The sequence below is a fragment of the Sander lucioperca genome, chromosome 21, assembly GCF_008315115.2.
Source record: "Sander lucioperca isolate FBNREF2018 chromosome 21, SLUC_FBN_1.2, whole genome shotgun sequence".
Classification (NCBI taxonomy): domain Eukaryota; kingdom Metazoa; phylum Chordata; class Actinopteri; order Perciformes; family Percidae; genus Sander; species Sander lucioperca.
In genome coordinates, this window is record NC_050193.1 from 27,907,844 (window position 1) to 27,929,619 (window position 21,776).

The 21,776-nt window shown below is 42.1% G+C and overlaps 1 protein-coding gene and 1 long non-coding RNA gene across 4 annotated transcripts in view; one reads left to right on the forward strand and one right to left on the reverse strand.

Moving 5' to 3' along the window:
* Nucleotides 1-473: 473 nt before the first annotated feature.
* LOC116065478 lies at nt 474-21,248 on the reverse strand. The gene is made up of 4 exons (XR_004108732.2): nt 21,152-21,248; nt 15,372-15,375; nt 5,863-5,874; nt 474-484 (listed from the first exon to the last, which is right to left on the reverse strand). It is a non-coding gene; the product is annotated as an uncharacterized LOC116065478 (long non-coding RNA).
* usp43b (ubiquitin specific peptidase 43b) overlaps nt 12,521-21,776 on the forward strand; it is a 116,027-nt gene continuing 106,771 nt past the window's right edge. Inside the window, exons 1-2 of one of the 3 annotated variants that reach the window (XM_035996684.1) lie at nt 12,521-12,907; nt 12,938-13,574. In XM_035996684.1, the coding sequence (XP_035852577.1) occupies nt 12,951-13,574 (624 nt within the window). In that variant the 5' untranslated portion in view covers nt 12,521-12,907; nt 12,938-12,950. Of the gene's footprint in view, nt 13,575-19,970; nt 20,043-21,776 lie in introns of those variants that run through there. The other 2 variants (XM_031320961.2, XM_035996685.1) reach the window with 2 other exon arrangements.

Sequence of the window (21,776 nt, forward strand, 5' to 3'; positions counted from 1 at the left end):
GTGTTGTGTGTATTTGCAGCGCGTTTATGTATTTGGTTGTGTTGTGTATATTTGCAGCGCGTTTATGTATTTGGTTGTGTTGTGTGTATTTGCAGCGCGTTTATGTATTTGGTTGTGTTGTGTGTATTTGCAGTGCGTTTATGTATTTGGTTGTGTTGTGTGTATTTGCAGCACGTTTATGTATTTGGTTGTGTTGTGTGCATTTGCAGCATGTTTGCTGAATGCTGCACATGTGTTGTCAAATTAATGAAGTTGTTTTCTTAATTTGCTTGTGTTTTGTCTGTTTGCGTGTGTTTTCTTAAGTTGCAGGGCGTTTGCCCCTGTCGGCCACCGTACGTTGCTCTGGACGGAGACCAGTGAAGGATATTAGAAGCACTTTTCCGGTGAGTGGCGAGCGTTACTGCGCTGAACGTGGCCATGGTTTGAACGTGGCCATGGTTTGAACGTGGCCATGGTTTGAACGTGGCCATAGTTTGAATGTAGGCTAAGCCACGCGCCCTCGGTGTGTGCTGCTTTTCCTCTCTGCTCCCAACAGGTACAAAGCTGTGGTATGTGTCAGTTTGAGCTTTTACGTTAAGATGTAGCCTAGCTGCTGTGTGTTTCACCCTCTGTCCTAATGTATGCATGTGTTTGGCAGCAAACTTCATTTGATATGGGATCATTTGTTTGGTTTATGTTAGGTTAAGTTACATTTGTTTGGTTTATGTTAGGTTAAGTTACATTCTTTGTGTATGCTTTCTTTTGCTTCTCCCAAGATTTGCTTAAAGTTATGGGAGTTTGGGATTTTATGGATCCTTTGAATGGACCATATGTTCTTGTGTTTTGAGTTCATAAGATATGAGAGCAAAATATTAATTTATTTTAAAAGGCCAAGGGGATCAAAGGGTTCATTGTGTAATATGTATGTATACATGCAGTTTAGTGTCCCAAATTCCCTATGGAAGATTCTACGTGCAGTTTAGTTAGGCCAACCTGTCTCAAATAAGACCCTCCTCATTTGGGACACTCAGTTTTTGGCAAATAATTTGGGACACTAAACTGCACGTATACTCAATAGTCCATATCCTTGAAGTTCCACTTCTGGGATTGCTCCGTTGCTGCTGGAAAATCCGTCGGATTTCACTCATTTAGGCCGGATATCCGTTGCCTTGGGCTTCCTTTGTGTTGGCTATTTATATATATATATATATATATATATATATATATATATATATAAATATATATATACAGTGTATATATATATATATATATATATATATATATATATATATATACAGTGTATATATATATATATATATATATATATATATATATATATATATATATATATGGATTGATCATGAAAAAGAACGTAAAAATTATCTTATTTCGGCTTCTTAAATGTGAATATTGTTCTAGTTTCTTCTCTCCTCTGACAGTAAACTGAATATCTTTGAGTTGCGGGCATAACGAGACATTTAAGGACGTCATCTTGGACTTTGGGAAACACTGATCCACATTTTTCATCATTTTCTGACATTTTAGAGACCAAAACAACTAATCGAGACAATAATCGACAGATTAATCGACAATGAAAATAATCGTTAGTTGCATTTAGTTGTTGCTACCGTGTGTTTTGGGAGGAGCAGGTGCATGCTCAGAGTACCAGGTGGTAGTGTGTAGACATGCTGATCCAGCAGAAATCTTCACCTGCTCGGCTGTTTATAGGAACTCGAGAGACCAATTCATCTCAAACAGCCGGAACCAGGGCTGGGTGTCACCAATTGATTTCCTGAATCAACTTGATTCCGATTCCCGAATCTATATATTAAGATAACAGTGTTTTCCCAGGGTTGGTCGAAGACTTAGGTCCCGCAGGAACTCCTCAGATTTTTTTTTACAGGTGCACAATAGAGAGTGTGCTGGCATACAGCTGTACAGTGTGGTTCTCCAGCTGCTCCATTGAGGAGAGAAAAGACCTGCAGAGGGGAATTAAAACAGCCCAGAGAATCATTGGTGCCCCTCTCCCAAGCCTTGAGGACATATACTCCAGTAGACTGCAGAGCAGAGCAGTAAGCATCAGAGCAGACCCTACACACCCTGGCCATATCCTGTTTGACACCCTACCCTCAGGGTAAGCTCAGGGTCATGAGGGCGCGGACAAACCGCATGAGAAATAGCTTTTTCCCCAGGGCCGTAAATGAGCTGCTGAAAGGCTAAGCTGGACTTGAACCATACTGTGTTGATAATGCACTGGTTCACTTTATTTATTTATTTATTGTTGCTGACACTGTCACTTTTTATCTTTCTATCTTTATGCTGCTAAGTGAGTGATTGATGTCATTGTAATTTCGTTGTGTAGTGATATGCAATGACAATAAACTATCTATCTAGGTGTGCATATTTGACAGAGGGGTTTAGGGGTTATCCCTCAAGAAAATGTGATAGAAAAAAAAATGCAATTTGACATCAATTTGGGCCATTATCTGTGTCTAAAATGTTGCAAAAGCTAGAGCAGATAGAAAATGAATAACACTCAGTCCACAGGGGACCGACTACAACCATCAGACCTGAGTATCTGTGTCATTTAGTCCGTTTTGATGCTCACTTTGGTTTTATTCGGCTTAGGTGCTGCCCAAAACGGCTTGGGTGCTGCACCTACTGTAAGTCTTGTAATGGTAGGGAAAACCCTGGAGAAGATCAACTTTATTGTCCTGTAGGAAATTTGTCTTGGGCAAGAAGTGCTGATGTTAATAATTTCACTTGACATCACTGTCACTGTTTATTCATTTCAATAGTCATTTTATATGATTTATTATCAGTCATCAGTTCATTTTAATACTGTTAACTGTCTTGTTTTATACAGCTTTTTCTCTTATTTTAAATTAGTTTATTTTCCGAGATTTATTGTAGAGGTAAAAGTGGTTGCCATGGATGTGTGTAGCGGGGGCGGCCTCTGCTGCGCCCCTGCAGACTTGGTGCACCCCGAAATTATTTATTTCTGCATGTGGCGTCTTCTATGGTAAGCTGTCTGAACATTAGCTCCGTTATATATTTATTTGATTCGCCTTCTTATGGGTAAAATGGGTGTTTTTGTATTTATTTATCTTCCACGTTCAGTTACTTGAGTAAATGCAGGATGTCGATTTTAGTTTCTTTCATTGTTTTTAAATGGAGTTTTTCTGTTCATTTGTTGTCAGCATGTAACATTTTTGCTAGCTTCATTTTAGCTTATTCTTATTTGCTTCTTATTTGTGTTAGCATTTCGTGTGAGACTGGCTGAACCGTGGAGAGCTAACTGTTGTGCTGTGTTACTCATCAAATGGCTGGTTGGAGCCAAAGTTTCATGTTTCATCAATACATAACGCACGAGGAGTACACAACCGCTACACTGACAACCGCTGCATACAAACTAGGGCTGCACGATATTCTAAAAAGAAAAGATTATAGTGTGATTTTTGTGAGGATCTGTACCAAACAAAGATTTTTTCTTTAGTCTGTAGGATACGATTTGTAGGCCGGGACGTCTGCGATTTGGATATTGCACTAGTCCATATTGCGATTTCGATAAAATTGCGATTAATTGTGCAGCCCTAATACAAACGCATACATTAATTATCAATCATACAGTTTGTAACAGACAGTACAGCACATGACAATATATAACAAAACAACAGTGTACTTTAGGACAAGAAAAAGAAATTGAAATCTTCCACTATATTTTTGGGTATAAAAAAGATTCTTAGAGAACTTCTGCTGTGACTTGTACAAACAGGAAGCAACCCCCTGCATTGCAATATTCCTGGCTTTTTATTAATCGATTCTCCAATTAATGATTGATTTTTAATTAGAGAATCTATTCTTTTAACCCAGCCCCCGACCAGAACAGTGTTGTGAACAATGTGGCTTGTAATTTGTAGCAGATGTGCTGTGACAGTCCTGTTCTGTGAGTTTAATCATCAGTGTCACCATCATCTGTTAACTACTCATTTGTTGTTTTGTCCCATGTTGGCTGCTTCCTTTGAAACAGTCGGCATTTCATCCCCACAACGTGCCAGCAGAGGGGGCCGTAACACAAGTCATTTCAAGTTGCAGCTACATACAGAGGTATGTATTCCGTTTAGCAGGGTTTTTTCATTCTCTTAATACATCCATGGGGTTTTCCTGCATAGAGGAATTTTTGGCGCCCCCCACAAAGAGGTTTTAGCCAGCCCCAAAGGAAAATCACAAGCACCAACATGACAAGAATTGAGAGTAAAAATAACAAACTTAAATCCTCTCTAAATGTGTTTTTAGGCCCACTCTGAGCCAGAAAAAAAAAACAGATTTGGGACAGATTGTCAGTCTGTGTACTATTAAACTAGAAATGCACATTTGTTTCTGAATTATAAAAAGCAATAGAGTTAAATATTAATGTTGTGTTTTTACAGTGGCAGTACCGACAATCACAAGTCCTTTACTTGCAGAGCTTGTTGCAGTTTTACAGACTTTCTCAGACCCTCTGAATGTGACGGCCTTTTTGCAACTCATCTATGAGGGGCCGTCCCTACCGGCCCCTCATATTCACCCTTCACTTCTTCACTCAGCATGCAGATGCTGACTCATGTTTAGGGCTGGGTACAGAATTCAATACATTTTAGGCATTGACCGAATTGCCCTTTAAAGTATCGAAAAATACCTTGTCATTCAATAGCCAATTTCAATAAAAGGAGTAAATCTCATCAGCTTCAGCGAGCCAATAAGCATGCAGCATGCTTCTACCAAGATCTAATAATGTCTGTGATTGGCTGTCTAACGTTACACATTGTAGAGACACGCAGGAAAATCTCGACGTTACACAGAGACTCACGTGGTAGGAGCTGGAAAATAAATAATAATAAAAAAAAAAATTCTTTTTGTTTTATAAAATTGGTATCGAAAAAAGTTAGTTATCTGTTAGGAACCGGTATCGAAAAGTCACGGTATTGATATTTTTGAACGATACCAAGCCCTACTCATGTTATGACTCATTAGAAATTACAACAGCGTCATTAAAACAATCTCCATCTATATTCATATGTGCATATAAGCAGCAAGAACCTGTCTTAGCAACCAAACAATGATGGAAAGTCCATGTGTGTCCTGTTCACACGAGTCGACCCACAACTTTGGGATTGACAGCCACCACGGAGATAGCAAGAGAATAATGAGGCAGGGGAGGAGAAATAAACCCACCTGGGGACTCTTAACTCACACACACGCACACACACATACACACACAAAATGAGTATATTCATGATTACACTCCAGGCCTGCGAGACAGGAATAAAGTGCATCTCTGCTGCAGTTTTAATGTGAGCTGGTTTGGTTCCCTGCTGCGTACGTGGGTCTAGTTTCCTGCTGATAACAGTCGAGATACAGTGAAAGTAGGACTGGTTGTGGCTGAAATAGGGCATGAATAGAAATAGCTTTGTAGCCTGGGCTTCGCAACCTCTAGAGAGAGTGCTGTGTCAGTAGCCTCATGTGTGCTGTTAAGCCGATGGCTGTCTCTTCTCCATCCAGGTGCGCGTGTGTGTGGGAGATCCTGCCGAGGACTCAACAAGCTCCTGGAGTCCATGAGAAAGCTTACGGCCTCTGCCAACTGCATTAAGATTAAAGGCATTGACAAGGAATGTGTTATTGCCAGCTCAGATGGGGCCTGCAAAATCTGGGACCTGGTGGAAGCCAGAACTCGCCCACTCAACCCCTTCTGTTTCTTTTCTGCTGAAACGGATTCACATCACAGGAGCCGTTCTGTCAATTTAGCTTGTCTCGTTAAACCTTCAAAAACTTTTGTAGAACATTATATTAAGTCAGCGCTGTTAAAAAAAACAAAAAAAACAGCAGCACACTGATTTGGTTTACCAACAGGATAGACTGATATACAAAAGAGTTCTTGAGCTTGTTGTGTCTAAACGAAGGGACTCTAAATGTGTGTTAGAAGGCAAAAGTTGGTATTTATAGTTTAAAACATGCATGGAGTCAACATGTGTGATGTGTGTACTGTATTTTGCTGTAGCTCAGCAGCCATCGCAGGGCAGTGCGACAGTGATGCTGCATTGTTCTTTTAGCTAAAGAAGGAGTGCTTGTTCCCGGAGCAGACGGTACATATGACTCAGACGACCAGCTGGTCTCTGTTGCCTACTTCATCTTTGGGAATGACATTTCCTTCTTTAAAGAGACAAGCGTCACAGGCAAATTACCTCTCCATTTATAGGCAGAACATGGCTTAAATATTAGGCCACCACGTGTACTGTAGCAACACTGATCTAATTATGTGCTGCAGCAAATACACCTTGCTGTCTTTTTTGGTTTATATTCTAATTTTGAGTTGGTAGCACATTCATGTTCAAAGAGTTGTGCTTTGTATGAAGATGTTCCCTCACATCAAAGACAATAAAATATAGGCCACACATAGAGGAAGAAAATATATCTAATGTACTGTATGTCTTTGCATCTGCCTTTGCATAGTGAGGGAAGAACTTACACGTGCATATGAAATTAGATGCCGGTCTTCTTTGCTGGAGAAATATTAAAAGGTAGCTTACTGTGGAAAAGGAAAATGCAGAATAAGCTCTAAAAATAGCATCAAATAACATTGGAAAGAGGAGGCCAAAATAGGGAGACAACTGCCAAACACAGAGGTGATTATTGCTTAGCCACAAACTCTCAAACGTATGCATGCTGTGTATGATAGATGGCAGCGGCTCAGAGGTGCCCCTGGGTCATCATTGCAGAAGGTAAAAAGTTGTAAGTCTTAGCTAGACTCTTGGAGAATGATTATGCAAATGGATTTTTGGTAGCTTTTTAGTAGTTTCATCAAGGGCCGGAGTGGGACTCTTTTTCAGGCCCGGAGTTTCATGCCCACTTTGCTTCACAACTGACTATGTTAAAATAATGTAATTAAAACCTTTGTATATATACGTCTGCAATAGCGCACTGTTCTCCACAGCCTTGTAATTCAGTGTATTTTTGTGAAATATCATTTCCAATTCAGTGCAAACACAGTAAGTGTTGCTTTATAACATAGATTTATTATAACAGTTAACAACATCTTCACAACAACACTGATGTTCAACAATATCAGATTCTATCAGATATCCAAAGCTTGAAAAGAAATAAAAGAATAAATTGCAAAAAAACTGAATTTCATATTACTTTCATCCTATTCCCTTTCAGTTATGAGCTTTGTATATTTATTTCTTATCCTACTTTTAATGATAAAAGGCATAATGGGTCACTAGTAACATTTGGGCATATAAAGTGGTTATATTGTAACTAATCAGATCATGTTTGTTTGTTCACACACTGACTACGTTTACATGCACATAATATTCAGGTTTTTTGCCCTTATTCCGAAAAAGACGACATTCCAACTAAGCTGTTCACATGGCTAATGAAAGTGAATATTCCACTATTATTCTTGTTTACATGTAGCCGTGCAAAATACGATTTTTTCAAAGTTTACCAGTTGTTGGACCGTGTGAACACAGCGTCCCTCTTTCATTCCTTCAACCAGCTTCTTAAAAAGGTTGACGTAGCGATGTGTGCTCATATCCAAAAACCTGTTGGTATCCAAGTCTTTGATAATGTTTAAAAGTAGCTGTGTTTCTCCTTCTTATCGGGTCTGCAGCCCTGCAAACTGTTGGCTGGTTGGTTTGTGTACAGCAACCATAGCAACGCACAGAGCTGACCATAAGCCGTAAACAGGCAAGAGGCCGTAAACCTGCGGTAAAAACCCTGATTGAGACGCATACTTAATCGAAAAATGCTATATTCAGGAAAAGGCCTTATTCGGAATATCCAACCGCAATATGCTGTTTACATGACCTGTATCAAATTTGGAATATTGTCATATTCTGAATAATAGTGGAATATTGGTGTGCATGTAAACATACTCACTGTGCTACAAGAGCTTACCTATGCCTTACACACTGACAGCAGCTATCCCTGGCACACTTGCTCTGCTTCTGACACTAAATCACATTTTAAAAAATGTCATATTTCTCAGCACAAATCTCTTTTTTAGAAAGTTTTCTGATAAAGTCAAGTAAGTTTCATTAGTGTGAATCGTCTATCATTGATTATCTCTGGGCATTATTCATATAGAGCGGGCCTACACCGTACTCTTCATTAGTATTAATTCTAGTTCTTATAATATTCACTCAATGAGCAACCCTACCTGCCCACTCTGGAGTTCTGGGCTCATGGCTGCTGCTTGGCTCTTCACTGTTAGCAGCAAACTGGACTAGTGGCTGCTGCTGAGGAGCTACAAGAAAAAGTTTCATTCATAAACATGAACGGTGGTTTGCAGCAGGCAACGTTGGATTATGTTTTGCACAGCCGCTAGCATCCTGCACTGCTCCTAACTAGCTCAGCTTACCCGTCTCATCATCTTCATTTGGTGTTCACTCTCGCTGGTTTTAATGAAAAAGTTGCTCAGTCTTCAGTGGCCGCGCCACTTTCTAGAGCTTCTCACCTTTTCAGCACCACATTTGGGCTTTCTGTTATCCCTTTTGCTCGAATGTCCCGTTCACATCATAGACTGTATTAACAGTCTATGGGTCACATCCTAACAAGCACCACTGAATGAAGTGTACGAGGTGACGGTTCGTTTGTTTTTAGAGCAAGGTGTCGTCGGAGGAGTCAAAACTCTGCACGTCCAATTAACCAGACTGCACTCTGTAGTGAGCTGCATGATAGAGAACAGTGGGCTGCAAGAATAAATAAAGAGTAGACTGCGAGTGCAGGCAGCCTAGGGCCAGCATCAATGATATATTTCAACTATATGTTTTCAACGCAGTACCATGACTGACCGCCGGCCCTCGCGACCAAAAAACAAAACAGACCGGCCCACCTGGAATTCTCCCGGTGCTCCCGATTAGCCAATCCTGGCCTGTTTTCTTCATGTCTCCCCTCTTCTGTCAATGACTGTTGAAAATACCTACAGTATAGCCACATTTGTATGGAAGTCATCAAAAATGAGTAGAAGTGGAGGATCAATTCAAAGAGTTGAAACACCGCATGTCAGAAGATAATTACTATGTAGTTCCTCCTGGCTGAGTGGAGCCTTACATTTAGTTTGGGTCATTGTATCAGAGTGAGATTTTCTTTGTCTTTGTTGCTGGAGGAACATCCAGGGTGTTGGCTAGGGAAGCCCCCAAGGTGCTGTTAGGGCTGGGTATCATACAAAATGTTAAATACCAATACCATGAATTTGATACCGGTTCCTAAACGTTACTAGCCTAGAAATCTAGATGCACCCTAGCGGCAGCAAATGTCGTCTAGCAACTCTCCGTTGGCTTGCGAGCTGGAAAAAACAAACTCTGGTCAGGCCAATCACATCGTGTATAGAGTCACGGTTCCACGTGAATTCCCTGCTTCTTGAAAACAAAGAAGATGGCTGCTGCTGCTGGCGAACAGCGGTCTTTGGAATCGGCTTTGGCCGCGACTCTGGAAGACTTGGAGTTCAGCTTTTCTTTGAGAAAAGAACAAAGAACGGCACTGAAGTCATTCTTAAAAAAGGTAGATGTGTTCAGAGTTTTGCCGACCGGATACGGCAAAAGTGTAATCTATCAACTAGCGTTGCTCTGATTGGTTGTAGAGCTATCCTATTGCATGCAGGGAGAATTTGAAAGACAACCGTTTATCCCGCCCCTCGGATTGAGCCCAGCCAATGGTGAGTTCCCAGACCCAACGTCTTGATGTGGGTCTGGCTTGTCAGGCTAAAACGTTACTGTTTTTCTATACCAATTTTATCAAATCCATTACAACAATACACAAATTATTTTTCAGCTCTTATAGACCTATGTAACACAGACTCTAGTCAAGCCTCAAAACACAACACACATGTGAGCCCTGTCTCTGTGCGTTACATCGACTTTTTCCTAGGGGTGTGAATCTTCACTGGTGTCCCCATTCGATTACAATTATCCTGCCAAGGAATCGATTCAATATCACGGTGCATCACGATGCGTCAGCTCATCAAAATTTATATTTATATATTGCTACACATGGTTTAACTTTTCATCAACAAATTCAAGCTGTCAGATATATATGAACTCCCCTTTTTGTTGTATTTGCGCTTAAAAAAAGACACTTCCTGAATGTAGCGGAGTCTGAACACAGCAGACAACAGACAAAAGGCAAAAACGCAAAGCAACGGGAAAACCAACAAGTAACATCATTAGGCAATAATCGATTTATGGTCTGTCCCTGCATCGATGCAGAATGGTCCAGGTCTGCATCTCGATGCAACGATACATTTTTAACACCCCTAGTTTTTCCTGTAGGTCTCTACTATGTATAGACAGCCAATCACAAGCATTACTAGATCCTAAATTGTAGGGGCATGCTGCATGCTTATTGGCTCACTGACGCTGATGAGATTTAGTCCTTAGGTATTGAAATTTGGTATTGAGTCACAAGGCATTTTTTCGTCACTCGATACTACGGAGGCAATTCAGTCGATGCGTAAAAATATCAAAGTTGGTTACCCAGCTGTGGGTTCTGTAGATATCACATGCATAATGCAGGTGAGACTTGCTGCTCCCCGACGGCACAATCAGATAGATGTGGAACCTATTTCATGGAAGTTAGATTTTAATGATCATAGTTTGCGTCTGCTGTGTTGGTTCACATGAACAGGTGGCACGTTTGGGTGCGTGGCGTGTGAGAGAGATAATATTTGCCTTCTCGCCTCAAGAGATGACAGCCTTTGGCGAGGCTTTGCATGGTTATATATCCCGGCCTTCAGATTCAAGCTGTAGTATTCTGAGCGCAGGCCCTTCTGCTGCGTGCACTCACGGCTGTTTTCTAGCTCTCAGCTTAAAGTATTTCATGAGTATTTTTGACTTTCCTCTCTGTTGAAATTGAGCCTGCTGGTGGTTCTCCATACCATTGTCAGCAGCACTCCCCTTCTTGGCTCCGACTCACTCTTCAGGTTGCATTAGCAGTGAGGAGGAGAGTGCTTTTGCTCATTGCTGCAATAAATCTGCACTTTTTTAGTGTTAGAAAGACAGCCCTGTGTGATTAAACATATCTATAGACTGAGCAAAGGGAGATAAGCCGTGCCGCTCTGCTATACTTCATTGCCTAGGAATGATAGTAATAATCCAGGACACTGTAACCTGTCATAAATGCCTTCCAAGACTTAATGAATTTCCTCTGTAGACTGCTGGGGTCACACACAATATGTCCTCTTAATTGGCAGAAATTATTACACTAGACCAGTGACTCCTAACCATCATGTACCCCAGGGAACACATAAATGTAAAGGCCTTAACGTTTTTCCATGATAGTTACACACAACCACTACTTTCAGATCTACTGCACTTAGTACATTGTTGTGGTACTTGTACTGGAGTGTCTTGATGCCTTGCTACTGTATACTTTAACATTTTAGAGGGATAGAGTGTACCTTAAACTCCACTACATTTATTTGACAGTTATAGCTACTGGTTAATTTCCAAACCGGATTATAAATAAATAAAATAAGCTTATCAAATATAATGCATTGTTTACGATAAAATTAGTGGTTCTAAACCGTTTTGGCTAAAGCTCTTTTTACCCTCTGAGCCTCTCAGATGGTTTCATTTAAATAGTTTGTAGTTTTGATTAATTATTTTGATAATTGATTAATTGAGCAGTTTTTCGTGCAAAGTGGGCAGAAAATGCTGTTTCGGCCTCTCAAATATGGAGATTTTCCTGCTTTTCTCTGTTTTATATCATATTAAACTGAATATCTTTGGGGTTTGGACGGACAAAACGAGACATTCAAAGACCTCACCTTGATTTTGAGAAACTGAGATGGACATGTTTCACTATTTTCTGACATTTTATAGACCAAACAATAAATGGATTAATCTAGAAAATAATCTGCAGATTAATCAGCAATGAAAATAATCGTTATGTGCAGCCTTGATTTTTCCACATGAGTAGCTTTTACTTTTTAATACTTTTAAGCAGAGATGTGGACTTGAGACTTGATAACTTGGAGTCGACTCACCGATTTGATGACTTGACTCAACTTGACTTGAGGTATGGTGACTCGGATCGTATTCATAAATTTGAATGTTAGCTGTTAAATATGAAAATTGAATGTTATCACGTTTCTGTCTAACTGTTAGACAGCAAACTGTGAATCATGATTGGACGACTCAAAAAGCTCCCCGGTATGCGATTGTCATGATTGGATGACTGGCTGTCAGTCAAACTCCTCGCTATGACAACACATAACATCAAAGAATGTACATAGCATCTGCGACAGCCACACAGGATATTAAACCTCTTTCAAGCCCTTTGAACCTGTAATTGTTTGTCCAAACAAGCTGCAAACTCTCACTTGAAGTACCAAAATTGATTTAAAAAAACAGTTTTTTAATATTATAATTTTTTGGGGGGGCTGAGATGAAATTTAGAGGGGCTTGAGCCCCCCTAAACAGGGTCTAAAATCGCCCATGGTCCACGGTGCACACTGCTCTTTTATCTGCTCCATGTGCAGCAGCAGCGGCAGCAGCAGAGTGGGAGGGGGCAGCCGCACAATCAGCAGCCTTTCTCCAGGCTAGGCTGGGAGCGATGGGACTGGGAGGGGAGCGCTCAGTGCTGCAGCTGCACGGCGGAGCGGCTCGTGTACGTTGTGCCGGGCCATGACGAGACGCTGCCGGTGACAGCGGTGTCGGAGTGATAATGAACGCCTTCAGTAAGTGCTGGGATGGATGAAGAAGGTTTACCGTCCGCGCACGGTGTAATAACAGTGAGCTGTTGTGTCTCCGGGCTCCGCGATGGTGTCACCCCTGCGCGCTTTTCCCTTTGCTATCCGGACAGCGGGGCACACTGGCGGAGAAGAGACACACCGGCGTCGGGATTCACACAATCACCACTCTCCGAATAGACAAGCGAGGGGGTAGAGAGAGAGAAAGAGAGAGAGAGGGAGAAAGAAAGAGGGCACTGCCATGGAGAAACCGACCAGAGTCAAGGAGGAAATGCCGACATCGAAGGAGGAGAAGCGCAAAGAGAAGAAGCCGAAATCTGGGAAGCTTTTCCGAAAGAAATCGTTGAAGTCCGTGGGGAGTTTCATGAACCGAATCATCAAAACTTTGGGCACTTTGACGCACTTTGGGGACGCTGGAGCGCCGGACGCGGAGGACGACGACGGCGGGTTTCGGAACGGCGCACCTTGCACGCTCAGCGCCGGCTCGGGAGTTGTCAAAAAGGACGTGCTACATGTGACCTGGGATCGCATGGTGAAGAACAACTCGGGCCCGTCTTCATCCCTGGGCAGAGAGAGGCTCCTTTACAAACACGCGGAGAAAACCCCCGGTGTCCTGGGGCTGAAGAACCACGGGAACACCTGTTTCATGAACGCCGTGGTGCAGTGTTTGAGCAACACGGACCTGCTCGCGGAGTACCTGGGGCTGGAACGATACAAGCTGGACCTGGGTCACACCAGAATCAACGGCGTGGTGAAGAGCGAGGAGATGCGGCTCGCCAAGGGGGAAGTCACGGAGCAGTTGGCATCACTTGTCCGGGCTCTGTGGACTCTGGAGTACACCCCGCAGCTGTCTGTGGACTTCAAGGTATACCCCAAGTACCACACATCAGCCAAACACCCCTAGTGAAAACTAGTAGTAGTTTATAGTACTAGTTTTTTATTCAGTCATCATAAAAAAACAATAATCATAGCACAGTGCAAACCCAAACAGTTAACAGTCTAAAGACTGAAAGGATTAGGCTGAAGCAAAAGAATTAACCACATTTGTAACCCTCAAATACCATTACAAACCAGTTTTCTTAAAAAGAAATACGTCTTTTACTTTCTTTGTTTGCTTTTTGAAAAGTAAACTTAAAAATAACCATTTACTTTCATATGTTGGAAAAAAAAACCTTTGGATACAGTATGGACGTGAGATATATATATATATATATATATATATATATATCCACACACACATACAATAGGCCTAAATCATTTCTTTGTCCATTCTGTACTTGATCATACTAAAATGGGACTGTTTAAGTGTATTTAGGTACCCTACATACCCTGTACATATACTTGCAGTGAAATTATAATACATTTTATAAGCACAATAGTGTGCACAGGTGGAGATGAGCTCAGTAATGAGTGTAGCCTATAACACAGAGTAGGTTCAGTGTTGGAAAGTACTGGTAAGATTAAAAAAGGTACAGTTTCAGTGGTTATCATTAACTTAACGCTCACATAAGGGGCGCCTGGGTAGCTCACTTGGTAGAGCGTGCGCCCATATGCAGAGGCTTAGTCCTCGACGCAGTGGTCACACGGGTTCGATTCTGACCTGCGGCCCATTGCTGCATGTCGTTCTCCCTCTCTCTCCCCTTATCTACCTTTCTATCTAATAAAGGCCTAAAAATGCCACAACAAAATCTCAAGAAAAAAAGTGTAGATTGAGCTTATTGTTGAGTCAAACATAATGACATGTTATGCACACAGTATGACCTCAACACCACTGTACGGTGCATGGAGTAGCCTGAATGTAATGTTCAGTAGGGCAGGGTATCGCCACTGATTTTTCTGAATTGATTTGATTTCGATTTACAAGGTGCCGGTTTGATTTCTGAGTCAATTAGGGATATTTCATTTACAATTTTGCTTGCATATGAAATAGATTCCATCAGCCAATCATCTGTGAAAAGAGCCATGCCAGTTTTTCCTTTGCCAAAATTTCGCCTAACTTTGGAGCATTATTCAGCATGACATGGGTTCCTTAGATGGTCTATCTTCACTCTAGCCTCCGAAAAGAGCATTCTCAGGATTTTATGAATTCATATCGGATCAGTCAAAAGAAGATCAATTTGAATCGGAAAATAGATTTCTTTTTTTTTTTTTAAACCCAGCCTTAATGTTCAGACAAAAGAGGGGTGTCACAAGTCTTGCATCACTTGCTATAATAGTAGCCTATAGCAAACATTCTCTTCCCACATGCAATAATAGCGCACAGTGCTTTGCCGTGTGACTTCAGTGTTTTCCTGTTAGGTGATAATGATGCCGCTGTCACTGCAGTCAGAGTGTAACAGGGTCAGCAGGTGACTTTCTCCACCAGAAGACCCTTTATTACAGCACTAAACACTTCAGTGTTAGAAATAAGGTTCAAACGGTTGGTATCGTTTTATGAACAACCCCAGCAGGAAGTTAATCATCACTTTCTTGTTTTATTTCCTCACACAGCATCGCGAGCATAGGCGGAAAACACGGGGGGGTCGGGGGGTCAGGACCTAGAGCTGTAATCGGGCCTTAAAAGTTAGGCCCGACAAGGCCCGAGCCCGACACAATTCGGCCCGAGCTTTTTAAAAGCCCAAACCCATTTTCAGCCCGACATTATTCAGATGTGCGCACGCACACAGCTCTTTTGCCTTTTTTTAAGAATGAGTCATTTATACATTTTTTAACATCATTTATTCATGACTAACGGAGGCCACTTGGAAGTTGGAACAAAGAAATAAAATTGAAAAGTCCTCCAGAGGCTCCAGCCTCCATTTCACCTCCTCAGCATCCATTTTCACGCTAATCGAAACGCATCACCTGACCGCTCTACCACGCAACCCGGAGTGCAAGCCCGAGCCCGGCCCAAGACCGTCGGATCCCGTCGGGTCCCGTCGGGTCCCGTCGGGTCCCGTCGGGTTCGGGCAAAGATCTTCAGCTCTATCAGGACCTACCCCATCTGAAGGGTTTTACCCCTCTAAAAATATCATTAAAAACTGTGCTGTGCCTGGTTAGCTCACCTGGTACAGATGTACATGTACAGAGGCTCAGTCCTTGCCGCAGCGGCCGCGGGTTCAGTTCCGACCTGTGGCCCTTTGCTGCATGTCACCCCCCTCCCTCTCCCACTCTCCTTGCTTAATTTGTCCTATCAATAAAGGCAATAAAAGCCCAAAAATCGTGTGCTATCCTACAGAAATCAGGTGACCGCCGGGTACAGAGCTCCGTGAGCTGTCGCTCGTATTAGCGGTAGTTGGTAGTTCAGTTTAGCCGACATACTGTAACTAGAGCGTAACTTGGCATCGACAGTTAAGTTTAGGCACCAAAACTACTAGTTAAGTTTAGGAAAAAGATCGTGGTTTGGATTAAATCACTTCAGAGGAACAAACACACGTGCCCTGGATGAGTCTTGTGTTTTCCTTGGGAGGAGATTTCCGCTCCCTGGCTTGAAAGCTCAGTCAGTGCGTTTACATGCAATGTGACCGTGTAACTGGGTTATGCCAGTTCTCCCCATATACATGAGCAGGGAAGAATGACGCGAGTAACTCTACCTCCGGTACAGTAGGTGGCGCTCTGCCACCTCACAACTGTTTTTTTCTTCCTGTTGACCTGTGTCAAAATTACACCGAAGGGCCACTAAATTAGTAAAATTTAACAACTTTTTGTTTCATTCACACACTGTTGTCACAGCGTAGGAAAGATGACTCTCGCCAGATGACTGCTATGTTGTTAGCGTTGTATCTGTAACAAGTGTCGGGTGGAATAAGCAAGCTAACTTTGTTAGCTAACATTAACGTTAGCCAGCGGCAGCAGCGGGGGCTGCTCGGTCCCTCCACTTTTTTGCAGAGACATAACGTTGACAGCCCTGGAGATGGACACTCTGTTTAGCCATCTCCTAGTGTCTGCTGCTGCCTCGGCGGGGAGTAAAACAGATGGACCGCAGGCTCTTTGCTGCTGATGGCCCGCTGATTCGGGCAACGCTGTATTGTTGTAAGTTATAAATAAAAAGCAACGACTAGGGCTGGGCGATATATTGATATTATATCGATATCGTGATATGAGACTAGATATTGTCTTAGATTTTGGATATTGTAATATCGTGATATGACATAAGTGTTGTCTTTTACTGGTTTTAAAGGTGTAGTGTAGGTGTGTAGGTAAAAGTGATGTACTTTTATGAACTTACCAGACTGTTCTAGCTGTTCTATTATTTGCCTTTTCCCAACTTAGACATTATGTCCACATTACTGATGATTATTTATCTAAAATCTAAGTGTGAAGATATTTTGTTAAAGCACCAATTGTCAACCCTAGAATATCGCCGCAATATCGAGATCGAGGTATTTGGTCAAGAATATCGTGATATCTGATTTTCTCCCTATCGCCCAGCCCTAGCAACGACTACGATTCACAGCGCTGACGGATTATTTCCGGTTAAAAAACCACTCCAGCGGTGTTGGGAGGGGCAGTTGGAGCATGCGCTTACGATTAACCTGATCATACTCCGGTTAAGGTGTATACATGCAGGAATACCCTGGTTACTGAAGGGGGTTCTCTAGGTCTGTTAACCAGGTTATGAGAACGCTGATTTTAACCGGGGTAAGGTGTATGCATGGCGTTTGACAAACCGGGGTATTGCCTTAACCTGAATATAATTGTTTTTTTAAGTGCTCATATTATGGTTTTTGGCTTTTCCCCTTTCCTTCATGTGTTATATATCTTTTTTTGTGCACGTTATAGTTTTACAAAGTGAAAAAGTCCAAAGTCCACCCAAAAGGGATTTATCATCTCTAACAGAAAACACTGTTCACAAACTGCTCCAAACAGCTCTATTATAGTCCAGCCTTTACTTCAGAGACAAACGTGCATGCTCACCTAGCTGCTTGCATGGCACGCCCTCATACTCTGCTTCTGACTGGCTAGTAGTCCTTACCTAGGTACTGTCAGGGCACGCCCTCATACTCTGCTTCTGACTGGCTAGTAGTCCTTACCTAGCTACTGAGCATGTGCGACTCCCAACAAAGATGTTACAGAAGTGAGATGTCTCACTCTGTAGCTAAAACAGAGAGCTCAACACACAGGGTGAAAAGAGGAGCTGCAGCAATGTGCAGTACAACAAAAATATGGTGTTTTTTGAAAATTAAACCATGTAAACCTATTCTGATATAACCTCTAAATACAATTATGAACCTGAAAATGAGCATAATATGAGCACTTTAAAACGGCATGTAAACATGCTCAATGTTTTATGACCCACCCTGACCTCCTCTCTACGTGGTCCACAGCGTTGTTATAGAGCACATATCCTATACAAGTACAATTTTGGCTGTATTATTAGTGTCCTCTTCAAAATTTGCTCATGAGAAATTCTATGTTTATTGTAGCCCCCCAACCGTTGAATGAAATTTACGGACATGATGGCAAGTGACGTAAGGTCCAGGTGACATCACAGCGTTTATTTAGAAGTGTTGCCATTGTGATGCAAAGTACGGAGGACATGATTTACTGTAACACTTTTCCACTTAAGAATCTTCCCTCCCCGAGGATCAGGGCCGGTGACAGAGCCCTATCAGGAGACCCTCAGGCTTTACTACTCTGCCCACACTGGAAATTGGGGGGAGAAAAGCAACTGTACTTTATCTGCCTAAAGCGCTTTGCTCTGGATTTCTTTGAGCCACAGTTCAAGGCAAGAAGAAGATAATATGGAGCAGCGAACAAAAAAAACGCCACAATGGATCTATTCTTGGAAATGCTAATTATCCTGTAAGAAAAGGGTACAAGTATGGCTACTGGAATTTCCTGACCCCTACTGTAGAGGCACTTTCATGTCTTTCCTCACACTTGAATATATTGTAATGAGGAGGAAGCCAACCTGAGAGCAAAATAAGTTGTTTTGCTGCATGTGAAATTCAGTCACAATCTATTTTGATTCGTTTTTTCCTTCTCTTTTGCTTCCCCATCTGTTGTGGTCTTTGAAAAACTCAGCTCCCCTGTCAACCAGAATCCTTACTGCCAATAATTTCCCAATTCCACACTTTTTATTTTCCTCTTATCTCTTGAGACTCAAGATATCTGATGTTTTCAGGACAACAATCAAAGGGAACAGCAAGGAAACATCTTGCCAAGATTAAAAGATAGATTCAAAGAAAAACACTAAACACATCCCCCTTGTGTGTGATTAGATGTTTCCTGTGTTAAAGTGCACACACACACATCGCTATGCCTCCTGGCTGTGGTTTGTGACCGTAGGAGGTCCAGAGTTCATGTAGCTTAGGCCTTCTGAAATTGCCTGTTGAGTAATACCACAGCTGCCTGGAGGGAGGCATTATAAAATAATCAGATAGCTCCAAGACTTGTGTCTGAGAGGCAAAATTAGCTCCCAGTTGCGGGAACTCCACACACCACTTATAAACAATCCTTTAAGAAGGATCACTCTTTATTTAAATGCTAAATTAATCTTTTTGTTGTTGTAAATTGATTATCAGACTTTGCACGCCTCTGAAAGTTGGATTGGAAAGGTTCGGCTAAAGCAGCCAGATTAAAAGGACTACCTATAGTACTACCTCTTCACATCACATGAATTTTGATAAGAAATGATAAAAGGGCAAGTGTTGAAATGGATCTCTTTTTTTTTGGCGTGACAATTACCCTTTCAACAGGATGTACACTGTGCACGGCACTTTTTTATTTTAAATGAATAATGCCTTTCATGTACACTTCCTCAGTAAATGTGGAATCATACTCTTTGATCAAAAGTTCCTTCATCAGCAGTGGCCTCCTCACAGGTCTGTTGGCTGCAGAGTCCCAGTCGGGAGAAACAACTAAACAATAAAGTCCTGCCAAATACCTGGCGCTTGGCCACATTCCAGTACCACCTGTCTTGTAGGACGAGAGAGGTGGAAGGAGGGAGGCTGCTTTTTAGAAATGTTCAATACAGATTAGGTTTTGCTTTGTGCTTACATTACCAAAGTGTCCTGAGCTTCCTCTCTCTCACACGTGTCTCTGAAGGGTTGAATTTCTTCAACCTGGGAGCAGATGTGTGCTTTTGATCTGGACTGTTCCCGTGCGTTTTCGGCATCCCCCCCTGGCAGGTTGGCGTGTTTGCACAGAGAGGCCTAGACAGGGCCGAAGCCTGAAAATCAAACAGTTACCCAACAGCCAATTTATCGGTTTCCATAACATGAGAGGCCTGAGAAAGAAGGGAGGGTTAGGGTGAGCCGGACAGGAATGTCATCCTCCCTTACGGTGGATATTGATGGGCCTATTTAGGAAGCTAAATGTGTGTTGTGACGACAGTGGGTCTTGCTCACAGGTATGTGTCAATATTTGCCATCTCCATGTTGATTTTAAATGATTATCTATGTTGCTGTTTGCAGTAAATCAGACTGCTCACTGGAGATGGGCTACATGTACTCTAGTGTATTTCTACAGTTGCCAGCGTGTACTTAGAGTAGCTCAATTGATTTAAAAAAAAATCACAAATATCCACATTGAGTCAGCTGAAGAGTTGAATGCCATGTGTTGACTGAGAAGGCCCACTAGAAGCGAACTAATCGTGCAACATCGCCTCCGCCACTTCTTGCTCGTCGTGGTACAAGCTAGTGACTAGCTTGGTCATTAGCATTAAAGTGCTCATATTATGCTAATTTTCAGGTTCATAATTGTATTTAGAGATTATATCAGAATAGGTTTACATGGTTTAATTTTCAAAAAACACCATATTTTTGTTGTACTGCACATTGCTGCAGCTCCTCTTTTCACCCTGTGTGTTGAGCTCTCTGTTTTAGCTACAGAGTGAGACCTCTCACTGCTGGAACATCTTTGTTGGGAGTCGCACATGCTCAGTAGCTAGGTAAGGACTACTAGCCAGTCAGAAGCAGAGTATGAGGGCGTGCCCTGACAGTACCTAGGTAAGGACTACTAGCCAGTCAGAAGCAGAGTATGAGGGCGTGCCCTGACAGTACCTAGGTAAGGACTACTAGCCAGTCAGAAGCAGAGTATGAGGGCGTGCCATGCTAGCAGCTAGGTGAGCATTATAACGTGTGTTCCAAAGTGACCACGTTTGTCTCTGAAGTAAAGGCTGGACTACAATAGAGCTGTTTGGAGCAGTTTGTGAACAGTGTTTTCTGTTGGAGATGGTAAGTCCCTTTGGGGGGACTTTGGGCTTTTTCACTTTGTGAACATATAACGTGCAAAAGATATATAACGCAATAAAGGAAAGGGAAAAAGCCAAAAAGCATAATATGAGCACTTTAACATTGTGCGAATTGGCAACATTCACTTTCTCCCACATTAATGCAATGTTTTTTCCAACTTCCTGACCCACCACTGCATTGCTTTTTTTGTTGTTAGTTTTCCTGCAAAATACCACAGAACCAGAAGACGAATTTCGCCTGTGGTTGATAGCTTTCAACCACTAACAGAAAAATACTTTGCACATCTATAACATGAGACAGGTGCGTTGGAGAGGAACGAGTAGGTCAAAAGTACCAAAGAAACTCCTGCACACTGTCTAACTTAGAAAGTGTGTGGGAGTTTTCTTTGCAACTTTCAACCCCTACCTTTTTAGCATAGCTGGCCAGTCCCGCGTTGTCGGGAATCCCACAATGCCTTGCAAAGCAGTTTGCTCAATTTGCTAGCCTGCAGCGTAACGTATGGGGACCGTTATCGAGGTGTATCAGAATCAGAATCAGAATCAGAATCACTTTATTCGTCAAATGCATTAGCAGACACACAGGAATTTCACATGGCAATCAGTAACACAGAGCTTGACAAACAATATATACGCATAGCTGCATGGACATGCTTAAAAACAATCAATAAAAAATAGTCCAAAGATAAAATAGTAACGTTATGTGCCGCCGAATGTATGTTTTAACTGGCTACACCAGCTGCGTACACACGGCGTAGGATTGTGTGAATCACAGGCGAGACGGAGAGCTTTTGCTTTGGGATTGTTGTTGTTCTTCAGGTTTTTGGAGCCGACACAGCTCTGTGAAAACGTCATTCTACTGTCAGCTGTTATCAGAGGACACAGGTGAGGGAA